At 38.4% G+C, this 23734-nt stretch overlaps 1 protein-coding gene across 1 annotated transcript in view; it reads right to left on the reverse strand.

Annotated features, from left to right (window-relative positions):
• The window catches only part of rerea (arginine-glutamic acid dipeptide (RE) repeats a), a 147061-nt gene that overhangs the window by 82348 nt on the left and 40979 nt on the right, over positions 1-23734 (reverse strand). Inside the window, exon 3 of the mRNA XM_056449742.1 lies at positions 9134-9204. Within this exon, the coding sequence (XP_056305717.1) occupies positions 9134-9204 (71 nt within the window). The remainder of the gene's footprint in view (positions 1-9133; positions 9205-23734) is intronic.

Raw genomic sequence — 23734 nt, forward strand, 5'->3', positions numbered from 1 at the left:
TCAATTTACTCATCCTCATGTTATGAATTTCACCTGCGTTACACAAAAGATGACATTTTAAAGAAGGTTTCAGTTTGACCATACCATGAAAGATATAAGGTGCGTCCCAAATTGCATACTTATGCACTACTCTACACCATTTTGTAGTATAAATAGTGTTCTCACACTGAAAACTCTAAAAATAATAAGTGCACTTTAATTTCCTGGATGATGCACTCATTCAACATGGTAAAAATAAATGTGGAATGTTGGTCACTTCACACATTCAACAGTCGCAGCTTTGCTCACAGAGCGGAAGGGGCAGAGCTATTGGGCGCTTATGATGGATTAATTTATTTTAGATAGTTAGTTCATTTATTTCGCTAATTTGGCAACCATCAAACATTATCTAAGAAACGGTTGAAATACTAGTGTTCCAGCTGGGACGACACTACATACATATACTATGCTGTTGAGTGTGTAAGTGCATAAGCGCATAGTGTATAGTATACCATTTGGGACGCAGCTTTAGGCTTAGACTTATGCTCCACAGAAAAGTTATAAAAGGTTAACGCAAAGGTTGGTGAATTGAGGAAAACAATACCAGAATTTAAATTATAGGTTAATCGTTTTATTAAAAATCTAATTATTAAAATAAATACATTTGGAAATGTAAAAATATATATGTTTAAAATGATTCCCATTAAATTAAATAAATCAAAGAATAAACATCCCAATAGAATTTAAGAGTGCATTACAAAAATGCTTCTCTTTTGTGGACAACAGACTTGTTAACTCAATATCTTTACAAGTACATCTGAAGTTGCTTTGTGCGTGTTACATTTTAAAATACCCAAGTCACTTCAACTGAAGTCCACGTGGAAAAGCTGCTCAAACACTAAAAACAGCCATTGGTGAACTGAAGAATAAAAATGCTACTGTTGTCTGTGCCAGTGGTGTAGTGGTTAGTGCATCGACACATGCACTCCGGTGCTCACGGCAACCAGAGTTCGATTCCACCTCGCAGTCCTATGCCGATCCTTCCCCTCTCTCTGCTCCCCATGATTTCCTGATAATACTCTCTACTGTCCTTTCAAATAAAGGTGGAAAAACCCCGAAAATTTGTACTGTCCAACTGCAAGCAATGCTGTTTCATTCACAAACACTGATTTTTACTCACATTTGACTCTAAGTGGGTTTTATCCTTGCCCCTAGACATGAGTCAGTAGATAACAATTCTTGCATTAGACTACAAATTCCACATTAGCATTAAAAACAGTAAGACGGAAGACTAGCAAACACCAATCCTCCTTAGCTGCTCCGTCCTGCTGCTGTGCTTGGTTGGAAATCATGACTTCTTTTTGATAATTGTATTGTACATCACACCTAATTAAATGTCCATAAGCACCAATACAGCGAGAGGAGCAGGGCATTTCTGCCTGCGGCCGAGCCCCCAGAGGCAGGCAGCAATCACTCCATTAGAGGCAGCGCTGTGCTGCAGCTGAGCTGGCCAATATCAGCAAATTAGTTTAGCCACGGGGATGGGGGAAGGGTGCCACGGCAACACACACCGACAACAACAGTGTCAGTCATCGGGCATATGCAGCCGGCCCAAATTAACAGGAGGAACAAGTGAGGGAGGCAGGCGGAGACAAAGAGGGTAGAGCTAGAGACTGTGATTGACTCCAGGATAAAGGCTTGCGCTGTTTATGATCGATTCGCTGCTGAATTGTCTTTGTGTCTGAGCAACCCCAGAGAGATCCTTTGCTTTCGGTCTCACCTCTTCTTCTCGAAGCCGACAGCATCTCAAGGCTCTGTTTCCAGCCAATACTGTGTCAACATAACCCGACGCGTTGCTGCTTTTCCTATTAGCAACAGATACTTAACGGAAAGTGTCACATTAATACAGCGTTCATCTTATGCATGGCACTAATGGGCTGAGGCCGTAAAATAAATACACAGAGGCTGTCCGTGTCCTTGAAATCAGTATGCACCGCTGGCTTTTAGACACACAAAATGGTGCTGGGCTAACAGCGGTCCATTATCATACCTGAGCTCAAGTCCTATATTGTAGGAGATAGCTCCTCTCTCCTCTCAGGAAAAATACACGAATCTTCAAAATTACTTGTGATTATGTTTGAATAATACATTTTAGAAGAGCAATAAAACCTGACTATGGCATTAGCCCTTTCAGCGTGCAACACACACACACACACACACACACACACACAATGGTCCAGTTATAATAGTGATATTTCCTATTCATTACAGTGCTTTCCACAGGTTATAAATATACCTGCGGTGGTAGCCGGATTGACTGCATGTAATATATTAACATTAAATTAATAAAATATACAGCAAATGAGAAAAATTTATAGAAAAATTGAATAAAAATAGTCAATATTGCTAAAAATTGTAATTACAAAATTATGTAAATGAGGCAAAATTGTTGATTAACCACTTCTAATGGTGTTTTTGTTCTCTTTGAGTATATAGTAAAGTTTATCTGAGTCGTTTATTAAATGATTAATCATTTAATGTTTCTCTTGCAGCTGTGCGCACGCAGTCAGCTGCGAAAAGGTAATTCAAAAACGCATACAAATAACGGCAACTTTAGAAAGTGAAAGCAAAAGCCAAATCCCGAACATTTTAGGAGATTCAGAAACTACGGTCAGGCGAATTATGGTGCAAAAGGCGCATCTCTGTGGGTCTGCAGAGCATATGATTGTCTGTGTGTGAGTGTTGACAGTTCTCCTGCTCACAGAACCAGCAGTAGGAAACGTTCAGAGTGAGAGAAGATTTTCCACTGGTTTATCGTTGGCGAATGTTTGGCTTTCTTGGGCAGATACAAAAAAAAACAAAAAAAAAAAAAAGATTAAAAGGATGATAATAACAGTATTATTCATGCGTCACCACCAAATTTACTCGGGCTGTTAATATACCTGGGCGGTCTGCACAAGTCTATGTGTGAGAAGCACTGCATTTGAATCTACAAAAGGGGATGGTAAAAATCCACCCATGAGGCACAAACCCAGCTCAAAAATGTAGACTATAATACCAGATTATAATACCTGTGATTTACAGAACACCCCTATATTAAAACAACAATATTGCCAGGCACACCCAGAACAAGAAAAAAATAGATAACTCCTAATAAAATTTAATGCATTTAAAATGCTTTATTTGAACATAAAATCATTTTGGTAGATTTAATTTAATTCAGACGTAAAAAACGGATGTTTCGTCTGTGACCCATAAATAAACGACTCTTAAAACTGAAAGTCTGGTCTTTCATGTCTAATCAGACAAATGTGTGCAGCTTGTGTGAACGTAAAAGATGGCAAGGCAGCCGGAAAAGAGACGCACATGGCAGCAACTCTCCATATTCCCAACCTCTTTTACCCCTGTTAATCTCTTTTATTCTGTCTTTACTACTGAAATGTTTACACAAGCTGAGGGAGCTCAGTCTGCTGTGCTTTAATCACAGTGTGTGTGTGTGTAGGGGACGACCGTGTGCGCTCACAAACAAGGGTGGAGGCACCTGTCTTTGTACATCTTTGAGCCTGTTTAAGCAGGAGGCTCATTCAGAATATGAATATGATTGAAGGAGGGGGAAGGAAAAGGTTGAGTGAAAAGCGTGTCAATTAACGGTCTAATTTGGACTGAGTGAAGGGCGGAAACATTTCTGTGACAGTGTGGAGATCTGTGAGTGTGCGTTGAGATACAATCTATACATACTGGTCAAGTGCGCACGCACACACACACACACACACACGTCATGATCTCATCGTTCAAAGTGGGTGGAGGGATTGATTGCAGCATGCAGGTTTTCTCTGTGGTGCTAACTGGATTCCCAGGTCATTAGATAAAGTACACGGGGTGACGTTGTTCAACCCTTAAGACTAGAGGAGAACCATATTAATGAGGTTGTTTTGCCAGAAGCGAGGCAATTTCCTCACCTCGCGGCAGAAGAGGGTCGCTGAGAGAGAGGGCTCACGTGACACCGCATGAAACAGAAGCTCTCGAATGCACACTATCAAAAATACAGCTGAAACAGAGTGCTGGAAGACCACAGAATGCCGTCCTCCAGAGAGCCATGATCGTTACGCGTGTAATGAATTCACTTTATTATGTAGAACCACTCTGTAAATCTACCAATATTGGAACCTTTCCGATATTTTCATTTACCGTTATGGCTTGCAATCCCGTTTGGCCATGCTCAATGGGAGTGAATGAATCAATCCAGCGTTAAAAGCTAAGAAAGGGAGAAAATGCATGAGAAAGGACATCAATGAGGGGGGTGAGTGGGGTCAGCTCAATTGACCTCAAGGTTTTTCCACAGTTTTAGTGGACAGATGCTCATATCCCGATTACGGGGAGGGGGTGACAGCCAGCATTCAGAGGTGAGCATCTGAGCTGGAGCTGCATGTTCATTGCACTTGTTTCTATACTGAAGATAGCCACTAGGGCTGCACAATATATTATTTCAGCATTGATTTAATATCGCAATGTGTGTGTCCACAAAAATCACATCGCAAGATATGCAATGTTGAGTTGGGTTTACAGTTGATGAACAACTGAAAATACATGAGATTTGTAAAGTATAACCCTAAAATAGTAACATTTTATCATTTGCACGTGTTATAAAGGCTTTTCAAAAGAGTTCAAACCATTCAGGTATAATAAACTACAATATTTGTAACTTCAATGAAGAATAAATTTACTGAATTATTAATAAAATGAAGACTATACAGTGTTATTTTACACGTCATTATTCAATTTCAGTACCTGAATACTATTTGTCTCAATGGGAAAATCATAAATCAGTGTTTTCTGTGCTCTATTGTAATTATTCTTGCAAGCAATTTGTTTATTTTTTTATTCATGATTCACACCCTTACAAAATCAACCCAATCAATCTCAATTATTAATGTTAAAGAGTCATATTTCACAAGATAAACTCAAAAGTAGTGGATTAATCGTACCCCAAAAAAGGCAGTTTCAACCAAAATCTGAGTAAAGATGGACAAACCCAAATGTTAAAAACTAAATACACACAACATTTAATACATTATATTATTATTAACAGGGCTCACGGATTAATTGAAATTGCAAACGTGATTGAGCAAAGCCATTATTGTCACGCACGTCTCATCTGGGAAAAAACGGTATGATCTGTAGCAAATCTCCAAAGCTCATAGACACCCATTAAAAACACACAGGAAATCACCAAGCCGTTGCTGAACAAACAGAATATTTAACTGCTTACAGAATCATCTCACATAAAGGTTTATTTCAAACACTAAAATGATGAAGGTATAAAAGGATTTTGGAGTAAAAGCATGTTATTATATATGGTAATTTCACATGCAACATTTACTACAATGCTCTTATAATGACAACACAATTATCTCGATGTCATAATCATCAGATTAAATAAAATTGTAATTTTAAAATAGATTTTTATGTAAGTTGACAGTGTACTGAATACTGCTCCATCTGAATGCACATGCTGGAGGTTTACTAGAATCGACATTACTGACAAAATGCGCAAGTCAATTGCTTTTGATTAATGCCTAATTATAATAGATATCCAACTGACTAGTTGTCCACCCATTCCATGCAATTAAAAGGTCAACCAGCATCCAATCCACTTCACCGCCAACAACTTGGATGAGCACTGACTAATTAGATTGAGGCGGTAAAAGATAGAGATGAGAGCCAGTAAAGCCTTGTCTTCTCCCGTGACATTTACAGCCATCAGACAAAGACCCCAAGATCTGCACTTAATCAAGGTGAAGATAATCACAAAACATACTATATGTTATTCTTGGCAAGAGCAGGATTGTGCTGCCCTCAGCACTCTTCCAAGCAATCCGATTACAGGCTGCTTGAATGCCCGGGCTCTGGCACGCTCTCTCCCCTGCCTACCCTCCCTTTCCTCTGCACATCCTTCTCACTCATCCAGCCTGCCCTGAACCCCCCCTCGCTTCTCCTGCGGCTGTCATAAGCCAGCCTGCCCTGTGTCCACCCCCTCCCATCAGCACCTTAGCCGTTCAGTACCATTAACAAAGCCTCATGGGTCTTCCTCCACACGCTCTCTACGGGGGGGGAGGGCAAGCCGAAGGACCTCTCGGCTAATTGTCTCCTGCTGTGGGGAAGTAGCCATCAGAAAAGCCATAATGTGCTTATTTGCTTGTGACATAACGTTATCTCAACATAGAGACAATCAAATGTGGCACCCATGGAAGGAAACAGCGCAGCTGTCTGCGGTTGCTGGAGGAAATAAATCAGGCAAATATATTGGCCTAATAAAATGGATTGAATCTGAGGTGGTTTTGCTCTCTGATCGACGTGTCCTTTGAAGATTCCAGCTTTTTAAGTAGCTGATTAATAATCTATATAAAAAGTGTCAGGGAAGAGCGGATCAAGTGGCGAGAACTACGATCCACAACAGGAGTTTCTCTTTCCTTTTCTCTCGCTTTTTTTTTAATTGATCAATTAAAGGCATGTAAAACCAAGCTGGCGCTACAATGTAAACATGTGTGAGCTAGACGAGGCTTTGTAGAGAATATCTGGTGCTCGGCTTCACACAAGCTAATTAAACTTGTAAATCTCAGTGTGTTGCAGGCTGATCTTCCTATAGAGTAAAAAGCACAGGTATTAAAACTAGAAAAAAAGCCAACTGTCAGCACATTTCATTTACAAAAACATCCATAAGCCTGGGTAAACAAGCGTACTGGAAAACCTGAAGGTAAGACTAGTAATTTTCAACACAGCTCTTCAATTACAAATGGCCATCTCGATGCAAACGTGTACTGAAATGCAGAGATGAGAAGTACGGAAGTACAAGTACTTCGTTACTGTACTTAAATAGATTTTTCTGGTCTCAGTTCTTTACTCCACTAATGTTTTGACAACTTTACTTTTACTCCTTTTTCTCATGTTTACACAAATATCTGTACTTTCTACTCCTTACATTTTCAAACCACGGTTGTGACTTTCTTTTTTATGTGTTTGGTGGCGCAATCTATGGCTGCATTTACACTGCATGGTTCAAGTGACTTAAGTCAGATTTTTTTCTCCCATGTGGCACAGATGGGATATAGCCTATGTATGTGTGGACAGGGAAAAAAATAAATAAAAAATTACATGGATTTCGATTTACTCAAATCAGATTCAGGCCTTGTTCATGTGTGGAAATTTATCCGATGAACTGGATCTGTACCCTCGTGTCTGCAGTGTAAGCAGGTAGATCGGATCTTCACCTGTCAATGCGAGTCGTGCATCATTAAAGACCATAGCGAATGATGTCAGGTCAGATGCTTTCATTTCAGATCAGACTTCAGCACAGTCCCAAACCTTAAATCTCCTACACGGGGACTAAAAAGCTTTTATATTGTCATGTAGCGCAAGCATTTAAGCATGTTAGCGCCCGCGAGAGAGAGCGAGTGTGCACAATATCCACCACGTAATCAATATAAACTAATATAAAACAATTGCATACATCACATGCATAAATCACGCTATGGACATTACATTAAGATGCCTACTGGTTTAAAAAGCCCTAGATTAAAAGAAGATGGCCAAATGAGAACTTTTGTCATAAACTAGAGTAAAACAACTTGTCAAAAAGAATTTAAAAAATGAAACCCTGCAAACAGATTAAAAACAGGAATGGAGAAAAGGGTGCTCTTTTATTTTCAGCTGTCAGTCAGCGCCCGCTCTTTTTGCTGCCCTGTTTACACAGTAATAAGACACATTTTTCTCAATCGGATCACAGGTAAACAAAAGAGACACATTCCAGTTGAAAAATATGGCATGTAAATGCTTAAGGTTAGAATTGTTTGTCCACTTCTGATCATATTGCATTGGATTTCTCTGGTCTTTCAATCTAATACCACAAAAATTATTAATCTACTTAATCTCATTAATTTAACAAATATTTTACAACAACAAAAACTACACTGGTCAATTTATGAATAAAAATAATGCAAAAGATCCTGAATTTTTCACAGAAAAGAAAGCTCATGCACATGTTTTGGAGGTTGTAGTCTCGCCTGTGTATGTTGCTTTTAGCGAAGAATAAATGTACTAACTGAATTGTTTATCATTAAATAAAATAACCACAATACCCTGGAGAAAAAAAAAAAAAACAGCGGATGCCCTTTCAGCCGCAACCCAGTACTGGGAAACACCCAAACACTCTCACATTGACACATGCACTTATACACTACCGCCAATGGGCTCTATGCAGAGCTAGAGTTTTCAAGTCAACGATAAACTTTCAGTGAAAGCTTAATGTGACTATTTTCAATTTCACAAGGCTGTTTTTACAGCATCGATGTTGTAATGTAAATTGAAAATACACTCAGTTAAAAAGACTTAAGCATTCATTCAGTTGTTCAAGCGTAAAACGAGATGAAAGACCATTAGAACCACTAGCACCATCAGTAACATCAGGTTAGCGCTGAAATTCCATTGAAAATAGTGGGGTAGAATAAACTGTCATATTTTAAAGACATGGTGGGGGGAAATGGAATTTAATGCAGTGCTTCTTGTCTGATCTGAGACTCACTTCATATTGTATATCTAACAGGCAGGGAAGATCGCTGATTTTTAAAACAAATCAGATTTCAAATGTGACAATATTGTAAAGAAAGAGAGTTCACCGGAAGCCCTTGGGCTGCCTGGCTGAAAATTAAAAGTCTGTGAGCCCATTTAGTTTATCTATTCACCTACACTGCATGTTTTTGGACTGTGGGGGAAACCGAATATTTACCTACCTAGTGAAAATAAAACATGTAGTAGTAATGCATACTTTTTACTTAAGTACATTTCTAAAGCCGTACTTCTTTACTTTTACTTGAGTACAAAAGTGTAATCAGTACTTCAACTTTTACCAGAGTCATTTTAAACATGAGTATCTGTACTTCTACTAGAGTAAAGGATGTGTGTACTTTTGCCGTCTCTGCTGAAATGAATCAAGCCAATTACCCTGAGCAAACCCCCACGTTTGATCCTGCTTTTGACGTATAGAAAAAGATGTGAAACAAAAAGCGAAGCACAACGGTAACACTGTTACATAAGGGCCTGGCGGAGAGCGAGCCTTGATCTGGACAGATGAAGGGAAGGATAAAAAGTCTCAACTCACCAGCTTGAAGTCCTGAATGCTACAGATGAAGTAGGGAGTGTTCGGCCGTCGGCTCTCTATGTACACACAATCTGTGAGAAAAAGACAAACAAAAAGTGTTAAACTCATTATGTAGACCGTCACATAAGATGATCTCAATTATCTTAATTTCTCAAACCTGCGCAGAATCTGTTTCTCTTTGTAAAACACAACTGGAATGTGAGTAATAGGATTAAAGGGCTTTTGGACGCAGGACAGTCCGCCCTTTCCAGAACAAACATCAAGGGGAGTCCGAGAAAGAAGGCCGGTATTGTTCCAACACAATTATGTGATGGCAGGGGTTTGTGTAGAGAAGGAAAACACAACGATCGAGACAATGCTGAGCTGATACGATGCAAAACCTATCCTAAATTACCCAAAAATGATGTAACTTTTCCTCCTCTGAACCTGAGCAGAGGGCTTCTGTGTTTAAATCAAATGTGACTGGTGGTATGGCCAGGTCACGACCTTCATCTCCTTAACAAAAACATTCACACTGCACAGCCCCAACAAGAGAAAGCAGCTTTAGCTAAGGAGACACACACATACACGCACACACACATACTTCCTTCCTCTGCGGTCAATCTGCCAAACATTTGTAGAGTGCGGGGGATGAAAAGATCACCCTCTTGTTCCACCCGCTTCTCCGCAGAGAGACAATCTGAGGCGCTCTTGAAATGGAAAATACTTCAGTGCCGTGCCGAACAGACATCAAAATTATTGCAAGTTACGTGAGGGGGAAAAAAAAAACGATATCTGTTTGAAAGAAAGGGAGTGTTCTGAGCTGTTTGCTAGATAAGAATCTTATTTACACAGAAGAATGAGCCTCCAGTTTGAAGACAAGCATTCTTTGATAGTTCAAATGTGTTGAGAACACAAGGGGGGCTGTGCTCGGCTGCTTGGATCACCCTCTGTCAGACTCCGAGGTGCCAGCCACTGCTCCATTCAAAACACTCATTACATTACACTGCCATTTCACACTACAAATCCATTTTACACTGGAATCCAAGCTGGAATTTGTGTTACCTAGACATGTGCTGTTCAGCTCCAGATGAGGTGAAGAGGTCGCTGTGGTTTCACGTCAACATGAAATCAAAACGGACTCTATTTGTTTATTTAGACATTTTGCGATGTTTTATTAAAACAATCATATAATGCTCCTTGTGTAAAATTACATTTCTTTTTTGATGACATCAGCTAGGTCACCTGGTCGATTAGATTACGTTAACTTGCACTATGTACAGTTGCCTTGAACCGGGCCAAAGCACGCTCCCGTCTCCCAGACAGCCTACACTCACATTACATTCTGGCCTGGGCACGCTTATGTAATCGATGATGCGCTGTTCAGTAAGCGCTTTCTCTCAGCACAGTGGAGTTTGGTTTAGTTACATTGTTTTAGTCGTTTGATATGCAGTGACACGCAATCCAATATTTCGCCGAACAGATCCGCGACTTTTGACGCTCATAAACAATCATAAAGTCCTCGTGCTGCAGGTATTAGGAGGTTTGCTAAAGGTGCAGCTGTTGTGCAGTGAGGGGTTTGCGTCTTAATAATCTACGACAGTTTGTGTTCATTGAACAGTAAGAATGATTAATAAATCCATATGAAACAATCCCAGAAAAGTTACATCTCGTCTTCAGTTCCGGGCTCTGGTGCACTTTGCACTCACACTAGGAGCGTACCACTCCAAAGCCCAAGTGAACCGCGCTCTGGCACACCTCTTCCAACCGGGCCAGGGTCGGCCAAGTGAACCATACTTGAGCCTTATTTAGGGCACTTACACTTCTCAAACGATCAGGGAAACGGCCCTGGGAACGGTTCGGATAGCATAGTGTGAGTAGGCCCTTATAGCTAGGCCTGCATGGAATCTGCGCACGCAAAAATCTGCAGATTTCCGCAGATTCTCAGCCCATCAGAGGCTATTTATTTAGTTGTGTGTAAATTTATATTTATGGAGTTTTTTTAATTCATTTGAGTAATATTACTGACTAATATGAAAGCGTTCATATGATTTACTATGTTTTTATTACTAAAATTCCATGACTTTTTCAGGACTTCAGGAAATTTTCATGACTTTATGTTTCATGTAAAGTCTACGTATACTTGAAAAGGAAAACAATGCATGTTCAAATTTATTACAGCATATCATGAAACACGCAACAATCTATTGCTTGTGTTTCTTTTTTCTGTTGAACACAATAGATATTTTGAAGAAAGCTAGAAAGTTAGCTTTGCTTTCCTACCATGGAAGTCAATGATTACAGGGTTACAGCCTTATTCAAAATATCTTTTGTGTTCAACTGAAGAAAGAAACCCAAAGGTTTATAACCAGGGTGCGAATTATACCTTGACGATCGAGGTCGTAAATTTTTCAGTAGTAATTTGGTAATACATTCTTTAGTGAACAAAATTTATGAATATATTTAAATTACATCTATAGCTATAACCAGCGAGGATCTGCAACTAGTAAGTAAATCTTAATTTTTCTAAAAACCTTTCCCTATAAGGTAAAATCACAAATTCCATTTCATGTTGACTTAAAAGCAATTTACAATTACAAAAGCAGAGATCAAATATTAACTTTGATGCCATAAATCAAATTTTAAACACAAATAAAGATTAAATAACTACATTGAAGAATGGGAAAATGAAGCTTATCAGAATAGCATCCTAAAGCCATGATTCATTCACATTTTCTGGCTCAAACAAAAGGCCAAAACGCGTGCTAAAAGACAAGTCATGCATTAAGAAGCCAGGGCGACTCCACCATCTTGTCTTCAGCTCACTAAATCCGTAAGCAACACTCATGTGTGTTGATGATGGGGTCGAGCCTCACAGTTACCCAGCAGCTATATCTGAACACACAGCTCCTGGAGCGTGGCACAAACACACTCTCACTATGGCGAGGACAGCAGCCTGTGTGTGTGTGTGTCATTGCTTTATGCACAGATCTGGAGATTCTAGAAGTCTTTGTGTCTCTGTAGTGCGAAAACTGCATGGAGATAAATGTTTATCTGAATGCTTCAGTATTCCAGGGATGAATTCATATAGCGTGGGCTGAGGAGGCTAAAAGCTACTACTAACAAAAGGAGAGTGATTCTGTTCCAGCCCTCTTAGTGCACATCATCTTTTATTTATTTGTTTTGCCTGGTGCCGTTATTGATCTTGTTGCGTTTATCTGTTCAATGCAGCAGGCGGAATAAAGATATTTAATAGGCTGAGCACATTGTACACCGTTCATTTGGGTGGGTTGAGAGAGGGGGGGGTGGGTTAAGAATGCAGAGGGGGCCATTTTGAGCGGGTTTGCATGTGTGACAGTAAAGGCTTGTTATCAGAGTCAGTCCGCACAGGGTCTTCTAAGGCTTTCTTGTGTGTTAGTGGGGTGGGTTGAGCTCTGCCTGTCTGTTTCTACCTGCGCTCATCCTCTCATTTACAAGATAACGTAAGTGAATTTATCCATCAGCGCCATGACTGACCGCCTTCAACGGAGGGGGAGGGGAGGCAGGAGAACAAAAGAGACAAATCTCAATGAAATGAGATGACATGTTTCAGAACGTCCCAGGCGGTGTTGAGAGGGATTTACCTTTGAGAATTGCGGCTTATAGTCTCTTAACCCGGCTGGTAGATTAATTTAGAGGAAATGGATTCCCTATATACTGACAAGGCAATAGATATCTGTGCTGTGAGCCTTAAGAAAAAAATACTAGAGCTATAAAGGTCTGCTTTAAAATGCTTCCTGGAGTAAATAAAGCTGTAGATGTGATTTCAGTTTATTTCTTAGCAATAAACCAGAGGGGGAAAAACTGCACTTTAAGCATTTATGTTTTTACAATTAACGCAGATTTAACCACTTTCATTTAATTACATTAACAGTCAATAAGAATAATTGAAATGAAAAAAAGATAAAATGCTGAATAGAATTTAATCGATTCAAACAAACAACTGATTAATGAAAATTAACCCAACCATGCCCATAGATATTTATATTAGATATCAAATACGGATTGCCAGCGTCAATACCGCTGCCACACTTGTACAGTGCTCCCAGGACAAAAGTCATTCAATCGTACTTGTCAAGACTAAAGCCAATGTGAAGATGCTGGACTTTTGCGCTGCGTACAGGTGTACTGTAGTAACAAGCAAACAAAGAAAGCAAAGCATAAAGACACAACATTTCATAAGTAAGATTTCGGTTTTATGTTTGTTGTATGTGCCAAATAAGTAACATTATTGATGATAACACAGTCATTACTGCACTGACCATAAGGCAAAGTAGCACCAACTCACTAAATCCTAAGCTTTAGCTAGTTTTATAGAATAAAATGGATAATACATTTCCTTGCACAGAAAAACATGCTCTTTGTCAGCAATGCCCGCACGGTCACTTATCCATTGATATAGAAAAAAGATGTAAAATTATATTTTTCATAATTTAAAAAATATATATTTATACTGACCACCGGGAAATATACGTATATGTCTATATATCTATGGCTCTGGATGGCCAGTGCTCCACTGCACCTTGGTCCCACATTCATTTCAGTGCTCCCCTGTACTAAAATGGTGGCTCTATTGACTCATTGCTTTCAATAGACAACAATAGCATAGGCGACACCTAATGTAAATATCTATGAACCATGCCTACTTCTAAAGGTGCAGTCACAATGTTTTTAGGTAACACTCAGTAATTAAAACAGGAATAGTGCAAGTGCACATTTTGCAGGAAATCTGAAATCGAGTTGGTCAGATTTGATCAACCAAAAACTGCTTACTGACCAACCAAAACTGCTTGTTTTGTTTCTTGTCCATGAGATGTTGCTGCACTTTAACATTACTTTCCTTGCAACTTAAGATTAAATGGCACCGTTTGTTGTCATGACATTAAAAAGAAACATACTTGACAGGTACAATTGTGATATGCCTTAAACCTATCTGCAAAATCCAGCAAAGAAAATAGTTTTTAAAAGCAACCCGAAAGCTTCTTTTCCCACCCGTCTGTGAAACTCGTTTCCAAACAAAAGGTCCTTGGAAAATAAATTGTGTTTAATATTTTACAATAATGATGGTCCTCACTGGCCGTGGAGAGTTGTGAGGCTGTAATTTGTGCAGTACTCTTTGAGAGAGGACCTTTAAGACTCCAATCTGTTCAGCTGCGTTCCAGCCATTTTGTGCTTTTAGAGAAGACCCTCTCCATCAGAGTGAGCAGGCTGAGAAAAAAGGAAAAGAGACAGAGAAAAGGGGTGGGGGGTTTGTCTGGGGGAAGGGTGTATGGGATTTGAAGGGATGTGTGCTGTTCTACAGGCTTTGTGGACTCCCAAATGCCTCCCACAGGCCACAGGTCCCAGTTCTCTCTCTCTCTCAGTCTCTGTACCTGACTCTCTCGCTCTCTCTTTTAGTGGCCCGAGGAGAACAGAAAGGTGGGGGCTTTGCAAACAGCACAGATCCATTATCGACCACTCCGCTGGAGCGGCCTGGCCTCATCCTTAGATTGAGATTTATTGAGCTGAAGAAATAGTCCATCACACATTCACACACGCGCACCCGTGCTTAAAGAAAACGACAAAACGGACATTAGAAGTTGATCTGTTTGCAGCTATTATTTCTTAATGTATTGTCATCCGTCACTTAGCAACATGAATATTCATGCGGAAAGGGAAGAGGGGTAGCACTCATCCAATCCTCCAGCTTCTCCAGCGAGGCTTATTGTTCACTCAGCCATTCTTCTAAACCGGTGAAGCGTGGCTAATTTAAAACACACCTTTACCGATGAAAGAGACCTGCCCTGCTTTTCGTGTCAATCCAGTAGCTGTTTTAATCCACTCCAGGGAGGCAGGCTGAGACACAGAAAAAGGCTAAAGCAAAATGTTCATATTTCACATGTGCTCAGCTGTTTCCTTCGAGAGAGAGAGAGAGGCAGCGGTATAGTAAAAAAGAAAAAAACAACCTTTGGTTAGGTGATGCCTTCGCTCAGCGCAGCATTGTTACAGGCAGACAACTGCTGTGGATGTGCTTATCTTGAAATTAAAGTAGCCGGAGGAATGCAATAATAAAATGGTAGGGGGTTCAGACCGGGTGCTGACTTCACACTCCATGTGTCGCATTCACACCAGTCTCTTCCTACATGACAGACAAGCAGTGAAGCGCCGACCTGTGCTGCACGTGTCACATAGCACTGCGAAGTGCTTCACTTCAGGTGCTTCATCTGGCACCAATGCCCCATGTCAGGAGGAACAGGCCGGTCTTAACCCTGCTCATCCAATTTACACTGCTGCTCATTTCCTTTTCTGAGACTTGCAGCTCCAAACACACACGCACTTATGCTGATCTTCTCCCATATCCACTGTGTCAAGCTTGCAAATTTTGGGCCCCATCTCATAGCAGGAGATTAATACCTCCAGTCCGAATTATATCAAACCTTGTGCGGTTGTGCCCTCGGAGTCAGGCAAGAAAAAAAGCGGACTCCCTCTGGGCCGGGAACAGAAGCCGTTTGACGAGTGCGGTACACTTAGTCTGTAGCAGCTTTCTAATTTGTAATTGGCAGGTGGTTCGATTTCACAAAAGCCTCTACAGTCTCCCTGTCATAAAATGCTACACGGAGGGAAATTTCAGAATAGATCTGCCTCTTTTATTTCCAGCTATCGGCTTGGTAGGGATTTCTCTGCACACTGTTTGAAATGCTGTAAAGGAAGAATTTCTGTGACACTTAAGCTTTTTATTTTAGGAGGAATAAAACTCGACGTATGGGGGTTTAAGACGAAGAAGCAAACAAAAGCCTAACAATATAGGATGGTTTGTACTTACTAACGTGAATGTATTTTGTTAAACACTGTCATCATGCAGAGTTATCCAACAGTAACAGTGTATTTACATACAGAATCATATAACAAGGCAGAGAAACAAAACAATGCTTACCCTAAAAAACATATATCGAAATGCCAGATATTTCAATCCTTGCAGTCATGATAAGTAAGTTTAATGTTATGCCAATAATAAATAAATGGCCAAAAATGTGTTTATATGCAAAATTTCCATTATAAAGGAAAAAAAGAATCCCAAAAACAGAGCATCAAAATCACTCTGTTCCAGTTTAAAAAATAAGGCTGGCAGGCAGAAAGACCATTACAACTATAAACATCAACATAACACTCATGACTCTCAATCATGACGCTGAATACTTTCAGGCTAAAAAATAATTAGTTATAAAAAATAATGATTAGGCTGCACTGGGTGTTTCACTCAATATTATTATTAAGCTGTGCCTCATATGTAATAGTGATGTCCATACCTTCTGTCATTCAGTAACATTCAACTCACTTGGGTCAGTTAAAACAATGAGATATGATGTTACAGCCCACCACATTTAAACCTGTTCCAGCAGTTTCACTTTCAGTTTCATTTACCGTTTATAACGGCTCAGTTCACAGCTGCTGCAGCAAACTACCTGCATGCCTTTATGCCTTGTTCATTTCATTATTTAAGCAGATGGATAATTCACTCCTCTCAAATGCAGAGCTCTTTTTTCCAGTTGCATCTCTTAGACAAGTAACTTCAAAAGTCATCTTAGCTAGTTTCTTCATAAAACAGTCAGTAAAGTCTTAAGTGAATTTAAACGGTTGAGGATGTATGTACATTGGACCTGTGCATTTGGTCACAAGTGACAAGCATAATCTAGCTCAGAGATGCCCAAACAAGGGTTGGCTGATGGTAACCTTTGATTTGGTTCGCCATCCAATCTGAGAATGATGGGAACGGTTTCGAGATTGTCATTTCAATTTAAAGTAACCTTTTTATGTTTGTTTATTTTATTGTTAAAAACTAACTGAAATTAAATGTTTCAATTAAATGGTGTAAATCAATTAGATTGTAAAAAGAAATGTTCATAGTGTCACCCGACAATCCAGAGACTTTGGTGAGCAAATCAAGTCAAAGGCAGATTCTGCTTGAACTCCACTGTGTTATAAATGTGATTGTTTATGTTTTTACTGTAACAAGTTATGATTTTAAATGTTAAATTGCATTAGTTAATAAGACTTAATGTTTTCTATTTGTTTTAAAATTTGCTGAAATAAATTAGGAAATTAGCCATGGCAACTTTAATGTAATATAGTTTGGTATATTTACCGTCGGCCCACGGCTCTCAATGATATTTGGTTTTTGGCCAATCATACAAAAAAGTTTGGGCACCCCTGATCTAGCTACTGTTGTTCGTCAATGTTAAACAACAGAAGTCAAAGAGAAAAATCTCTTAGACTTACCTGAATTTTGACGAGCTGTTTCTGTTTTATATTTGTGGTTGTATTCATCAGATTGACTTTTATATTGCTACAATTATTTGTTTTAAAACATTGTATTGTATTTTTGTTCAAGAACTGTGAATACACTACTATGGACAATAAATGGCAATCTATTTAACGACTAACAATTTGCATTGGTTCCTGATAGGGATGGCGGATGGCTGATTAATTGAAATGAAATGGCAAATGTGATTGAGCAAGCTGTAGCTAGGCATGGGACGATAATCAGTTTCAAGGTTTACTGCGGTTTGGAAAAGTCAAGGTATTAAAACTGCAAAAAATAAATAATATACCGTTCCTAAAGTATATGTAAAGTTTAAGTGTTTTTTTCAATGTATTGTAAAGAAATCTGTGTTTTTGAAACTAATGAAGACAACAGAAGTCAATGATTTATTGCAATTATTTAGCCTGACATGTTTACTGTTCTAAAATACTATAAATGTTTTCTAATATGAAATATATTGTTCAATGTTGTTTTTCAACAAGACATTTAAAAATAACTTATTTTAGAGCAGTAATCACAACATCGTGATATTATGAAACCATATTACATTTATCCAAGGTTATCATACCATCAGAAACTTATACCGACCCATGCCTAGCTGCAACTGTCATGCACATCTTGTCAGGAAAGCAAGGTTCTGTGAAAACTCATCTTAAGCCTACAAAAATGCAACCCAGGAAATCCCTATAATGTTACATTCTAAAGCAGGGGTCTAAAACTGCCAATCCGCAGGCCATTTACAGCCTGCTCTCCTCCCACCAGCCCGCAACTGACGTCAAAAATATATTCGGCCCGCCAAAACATATATTTTTGAACTATTATCATTGTTGTGCAGTTGCGTCCAGCCATTTGTAGTTTTGACCCGCCACAGTCAACATTTAAAGTACTGCATTTAGATTAGTTTTACTTTTATTTTCACTCAGTGTACGTTGCATTTTAATTCTGTTACTGATTTGAAATATATGTCCGTAAGTGCTTTTTTTTTACTAAAGGTCTATTTTTATAAATATTCAAGGGTCATTTGATTATTATCAGTTTCATACCATTTGTATTTTGTTGTACAAACAGTTCTTCATGGCTTACAGGCTATGCTGGAGGTGTAACAAATATGATCATTTTGCTAACATTCTATTCAAATGGTCTTATTTAATTTATCTTCGTCATATGCCTATTAGGATTTGCATAAAAACTATGTACATTAGTAAAATTGTACTGCTAGTTGAATTAAACTTGTTAAAGTTAATGTAAATTTGTACTTTCCCCTCCTTTGTTGTAGTTTTACAAAAAAAATAAAATAAAAATAGATATTGAGAAGAACAATTGCCAGTAAAATTACTTGTAGTACCCAAACTGCTTTCTGCTGTTCTTACGCTATTGGAACAATACAATTGGTTGGGGCAAAATAATAACTATTATAGCTATTATTTGTAATATTTTCATAGCAATTTAAACTCCCCTTCAATATGTACAACAAGAAACAAAAAGCTAGAGAGTTTTGACTGCATATACTCTGTGGAAGAATGACTGAATGTGTGTCTAACTCTCGGCCATACACACAACCACAGATATATTTCAGCAGCTGATGTGTGACAATAAAAATGCTGATTTGCATTATCACTAGTGATTTGTAATGCTTGAAATATAAATGTCATGTCTGTTGTCCTAAGATGCATCAATTATGTCAAAATGGCCCTCCTATGAATTGTCAGTCACTGAAATGGGCCCCTGCCATTTTGAGTTTGAGACCAGTTCTAAACAGAAGATTTAACTGCATTTATCAATTCAGTGTAACTAAGAACCTCTAGACTGCAAAATGATCTCACTGAAGGATTTTTTTCAAACGCTCAACTGAAGTTATGAAGTGAGTCTGAAATAAAAACAGTATTATTTGTGAGATTTTCAGAGAGCCATAGTCATCAGAAGCGATGCACAAAGCAGACGTTATCTCAAAGCCATTATAGTCCAATTAAATCGTTTTGGAACAAGGCTTTGCATAGCTTGTCAGTAAAGTAGGGCTCTGTGTAGTAAATGTTGCTCCGTCTGAATGCACAAAAACTTTATTGAAATATTATTTTTCTCCATAATTTGTCATGTTAGATTACACATTTGCAGATTACGAGCCTGATATATGTGGAACCAATGTATCATGCAACACTACCAAGATCCTGGGGTAGCACAGTGAATTATGACCTTTCGGGCACAAGAACGCTTAACATGAGCGACCCTCAGGGGAAAAATAAATGCTACACGAATGTAAAATGTGTCCCTTTTAATTGAAGCCATTTAATGATTTGATTTAGACAGCAAAGCTTCTGTTCTACCCTTCGAGACAGGGATCTGAGGGTCTCCTTGTCGCCTGCTCTGCCTCCGCCTGCTTTTCATCCCCCATCTCTCTTTCTGTCTGTCTAAATCTTGAGACAGCTGGAAGCAGAGTCGAAGACATGCATGGAAAAGTTGTCTCTCAACATGGGGTGATACTGTTGCTGTCTCTTCAGAAGAGCAACAGGGAGATGAAGACTGCTGCTTGATGACTCACTCAGGTGGTCAAATGCTGTTAGTCTCACCTCGCTGAATAATACATGACTCTAAGCCAAGAGAGAGCCTGGTTTCTCCCCCTGACAACAGGCGCGGGAGGAGGAGAAGTTATTTCAGCGATGGCCCGAACGCTCTTCGCAAAGGTGCTGCATGTCCTTTTTCACCCCACCAAGTCTATTGTGTTCATTCTTGACTCTGTTCCAGGGAAAGATCTGAAGCTTTGTTCGCCTGTTAGTGTTTCTATAACCTCTCTCTACTGTATCCGCTGACAAACATGAAACATACACCGAGCTGCTAATCAGACAAAATTGCGAGCGGACAAAGAACCGGTCTTGAAATGACATTAGTGAACTGACAAGGAACCACACGGCTCTGTGTAGAGGTGAGGACGGCGTGTTCGAGGCTCCCGGTGGAGATCTCAGCTTCACGGAAAATACTGCAGTCTTTGGGTGGCTCCGTAATTAGGTGACAGCTGTCCAGACACCCACGGGCAGCCAGGAGGGAGAAATAGAGGCCATCTTCAGGGACGTAGTCATCCAGGAACTTTCATGCCTGACGGAAATTCGACATCTAGACCTCCACCCTCAGTCATAACCTCAAACATAAGCTCTGTTCCAAACCCTAGTGAACTGCCTTGTCTACTGCCTGAGGAATCTCAAATGTGACTGAACTTTAATGGTACACACAGACAGCAAAATTCACACAAATAGCATGACTAATGTGATGTGTGAATGGCTTTATGTTGCTGCGATAACCACAATACTGACTTTAAACCTACAACAAAACATGTTTTATTAAAATAGAACTAGAAATAAAAAGTTATATATACACTGAAACATAATAATTGTAATAATAATAATAAAAAAAAAATTATAACAACAACAACAACAACAACATCAAAATGAAGAAAAATATAATAAATAAAATAATAATAAAAATAATGACATCAAAATAAATAAATAATAAATATAATAATAAATAATGACATCAAAATGAATAAATAATAAATATAATAATAAATATAACAACAACAACGACCATCAAAATGAATAAGAAAAATATAATAAATAAAATAATAATAATAATAATAATAATAATAATAATAATAATCCCATTAAAATGAATAAATAATAAATATAATAAATATAGTAATAACATCAAAAAGAAAAATATAATAAATATAATAATTAATGACATCAAAATGAATATATACAAGAAGAATAAGAATAATAAGAAGAAGAAGAACAACAGTAAAAATCACATCAAAATGAATAAAATAATAACAACAATAACAACAACAACAACAACAACAACAACAACAACTCGCATACAAATGAATAAATAATATTTATAATATAATAATAATACAAAATGATTAAATATATAATAAATATAACAATAAATATATTAATAATAATAAAGACATCAAAATAATTAAATATATATAATAAATATAATGATGATAATAATAATAATAATGATGATGATAATAATAATAATAATGGTGATGATAATAATAATAATAATAATAATAATAAACAAAAACAACAACAACAACAACAACAACAATCAGTATTAATAATAATAATAATAATAATAATAATAATAGCATCATCAAAATGTAAAAATAATAAATATAATATGATAATAATAATCACATCAAAATGAATAAATATAATATAACAAATATAATAATAATAATAATTATTATTATTATTATCATCATCCTCATCATTTTTGTTAACAATACTAATTACAGTAATTATAATAAATAATAAACTATTATAGCGTTCTATTTTGTAACTGACTTTACTGCTACTACTGATATACTTTGTTGACATGAATAGATATATATATATTTTTGTTAAGATTATTTTTTTGCCCTTATTTGTCAGGACAGAAAGGTTGACAGGAAGTGAGGTGGGAGAGAAAGGGGAGTAGGATCGATAAAGGTCGGGAGCCGGGATTCGAACTCTGGACACCCAGAGTGATGCCGCAATACATCGGCGCACTAACCACTGGGCTATCACTCCAACCAAAATATTTTATTAGATTAAATTAAAATTAAATCAATTTTAAATATTTATTCATTTATTCATAATGTATTTAACCTCTATTTTCATAATTATATTAATTTCGGTAACCTAATAATCATATTTAGTATCTACTGCCATATAACCAAAAGAAAATTCTGAATATCAATCAATAACTGATGTGTGGTTCTAATTTGCGCCCAATAATCTTGCCGCAAAATTTCTGACCAGAGTCTGAATCAGGAACGCACCAGAAAATGCTGTCTAGGTAGGCGGTTTGCTGGATTTGGGAAAAGCGCTATAATGAGCACCATAAAGCCCACCCCGACTGTCGACTGAGCCCACTGTGGACATTCACCTCTCTTTATTGTCAGCATTCTCATCACACGGGTGGGAGTGGTGCTCATCCAGCCAATCCCGCTTGATGAGCTCTCCATTTAAAAGCCAAATGGCAGCCAGGGAGACAAATTGCCGTCACAGTACAAGGACATTGGTGCGACTCTGGGTTGTAAAGACGGACTGCAGACAGCCCCGGCCAGCTCGCAGAGGGCCTGAGTATTGATCTCATGTGTGTATAATCTCCCGGCTGGATCCATAAGCTGCCTCTGTGTAGCGAATATCCGCAAAGCTACAGGGAGCCTGGACACGAGAACGCCACTCAAAGGCTTGATCGATTCAGCTGCTTTACTCTTCCTTCCATCCGAGCGGCCCTGTCTGCAATACAAATGCCTCTCTATCTCTCCCTCCCCATCCATAACACACTCCGCTCACTCCTCTTCTCCTTTCCCTTCCTTTCTACATCACTCTATCGCTCTCCATCTCTCCGACGACGAGTTTTCAGGCATCGTAATGAATGCATGCTAAGCTTGCTGTAAAATGGTTTGCGGGCAAAAAGTATGAGGGTGATCTCCGTGTTGGCTTTCAATATTACTTCCTCTTATCTAGTGTCATACGTGCACACGGACGACTCTCTCAAGCCCCCAAAAGCAATTATTGTCTTGTTTCCGTTCTCTCCCTTGATTACACTCTCTCTTTTTCCGTTGGCTTCTCGCCGCTTTTAATACCCACTCCAAGGGTGGCCGGTTTTACATATTGTGTGTCACTAGACAAATATAAAAGGATTTAACATTTAGTAGGGTTTAATCCAGCGCAGGCTTTGTGTCTACTTAAGCCGGCCAAATCAAATCTGATTGCAATAAGGCTGCAGCGACTGACCGCTAAACTGAACGCATGCATACATATGCCAACACCACAATATGGCTTTGTGCGGTCATAAAGTCTGGGATTTCAGCAAGTGCTGCACGTTTTAAGTGTGATCAGCTAATGATTCTTTGTGTCACTCTTAAAAAAAATAAATAAATAAAAATAATATATACTTATATAGACAATTTATGATGTTCTTATACAATAATAGCAAGCATTTGTAAAAATATTTCTATAAAAGAGAAAAAAATAAAATTAAAATTCACCATTATTGCCATTTTACTTGGTATAAAAGTGTAAAGGCTGTGATGAACTATAAACTGAACAACCAGTATAGCCCCACAATTAGGGATGCATTGATTAACCGATTTCACTATTAACTGTGCTTTAATTCTACAAGGTTAATTAATCGTAAAGGCTTCTCAACATGTTTCTGCACAGAACAAAACTGCTGCAACTAAAAGTTATGCCAACTGTGCGCTAGTTTAAAGTTCCGAGCTTGTACACGGAGGC

The sequence above is a fragment of the Danio aesculapii genome, chromosome 23, assembly GCF_903798145.1.
Source record: "Danio aesculapii chromosome 23, fDanAes4.1, whole genome shotgun sequence".
Lineage (NCBI taxonomy): Eukaryota > Metazoa > Chordata > Actinopteri > Cypriniformes > Danionidae > Danio > Danio aesculapii.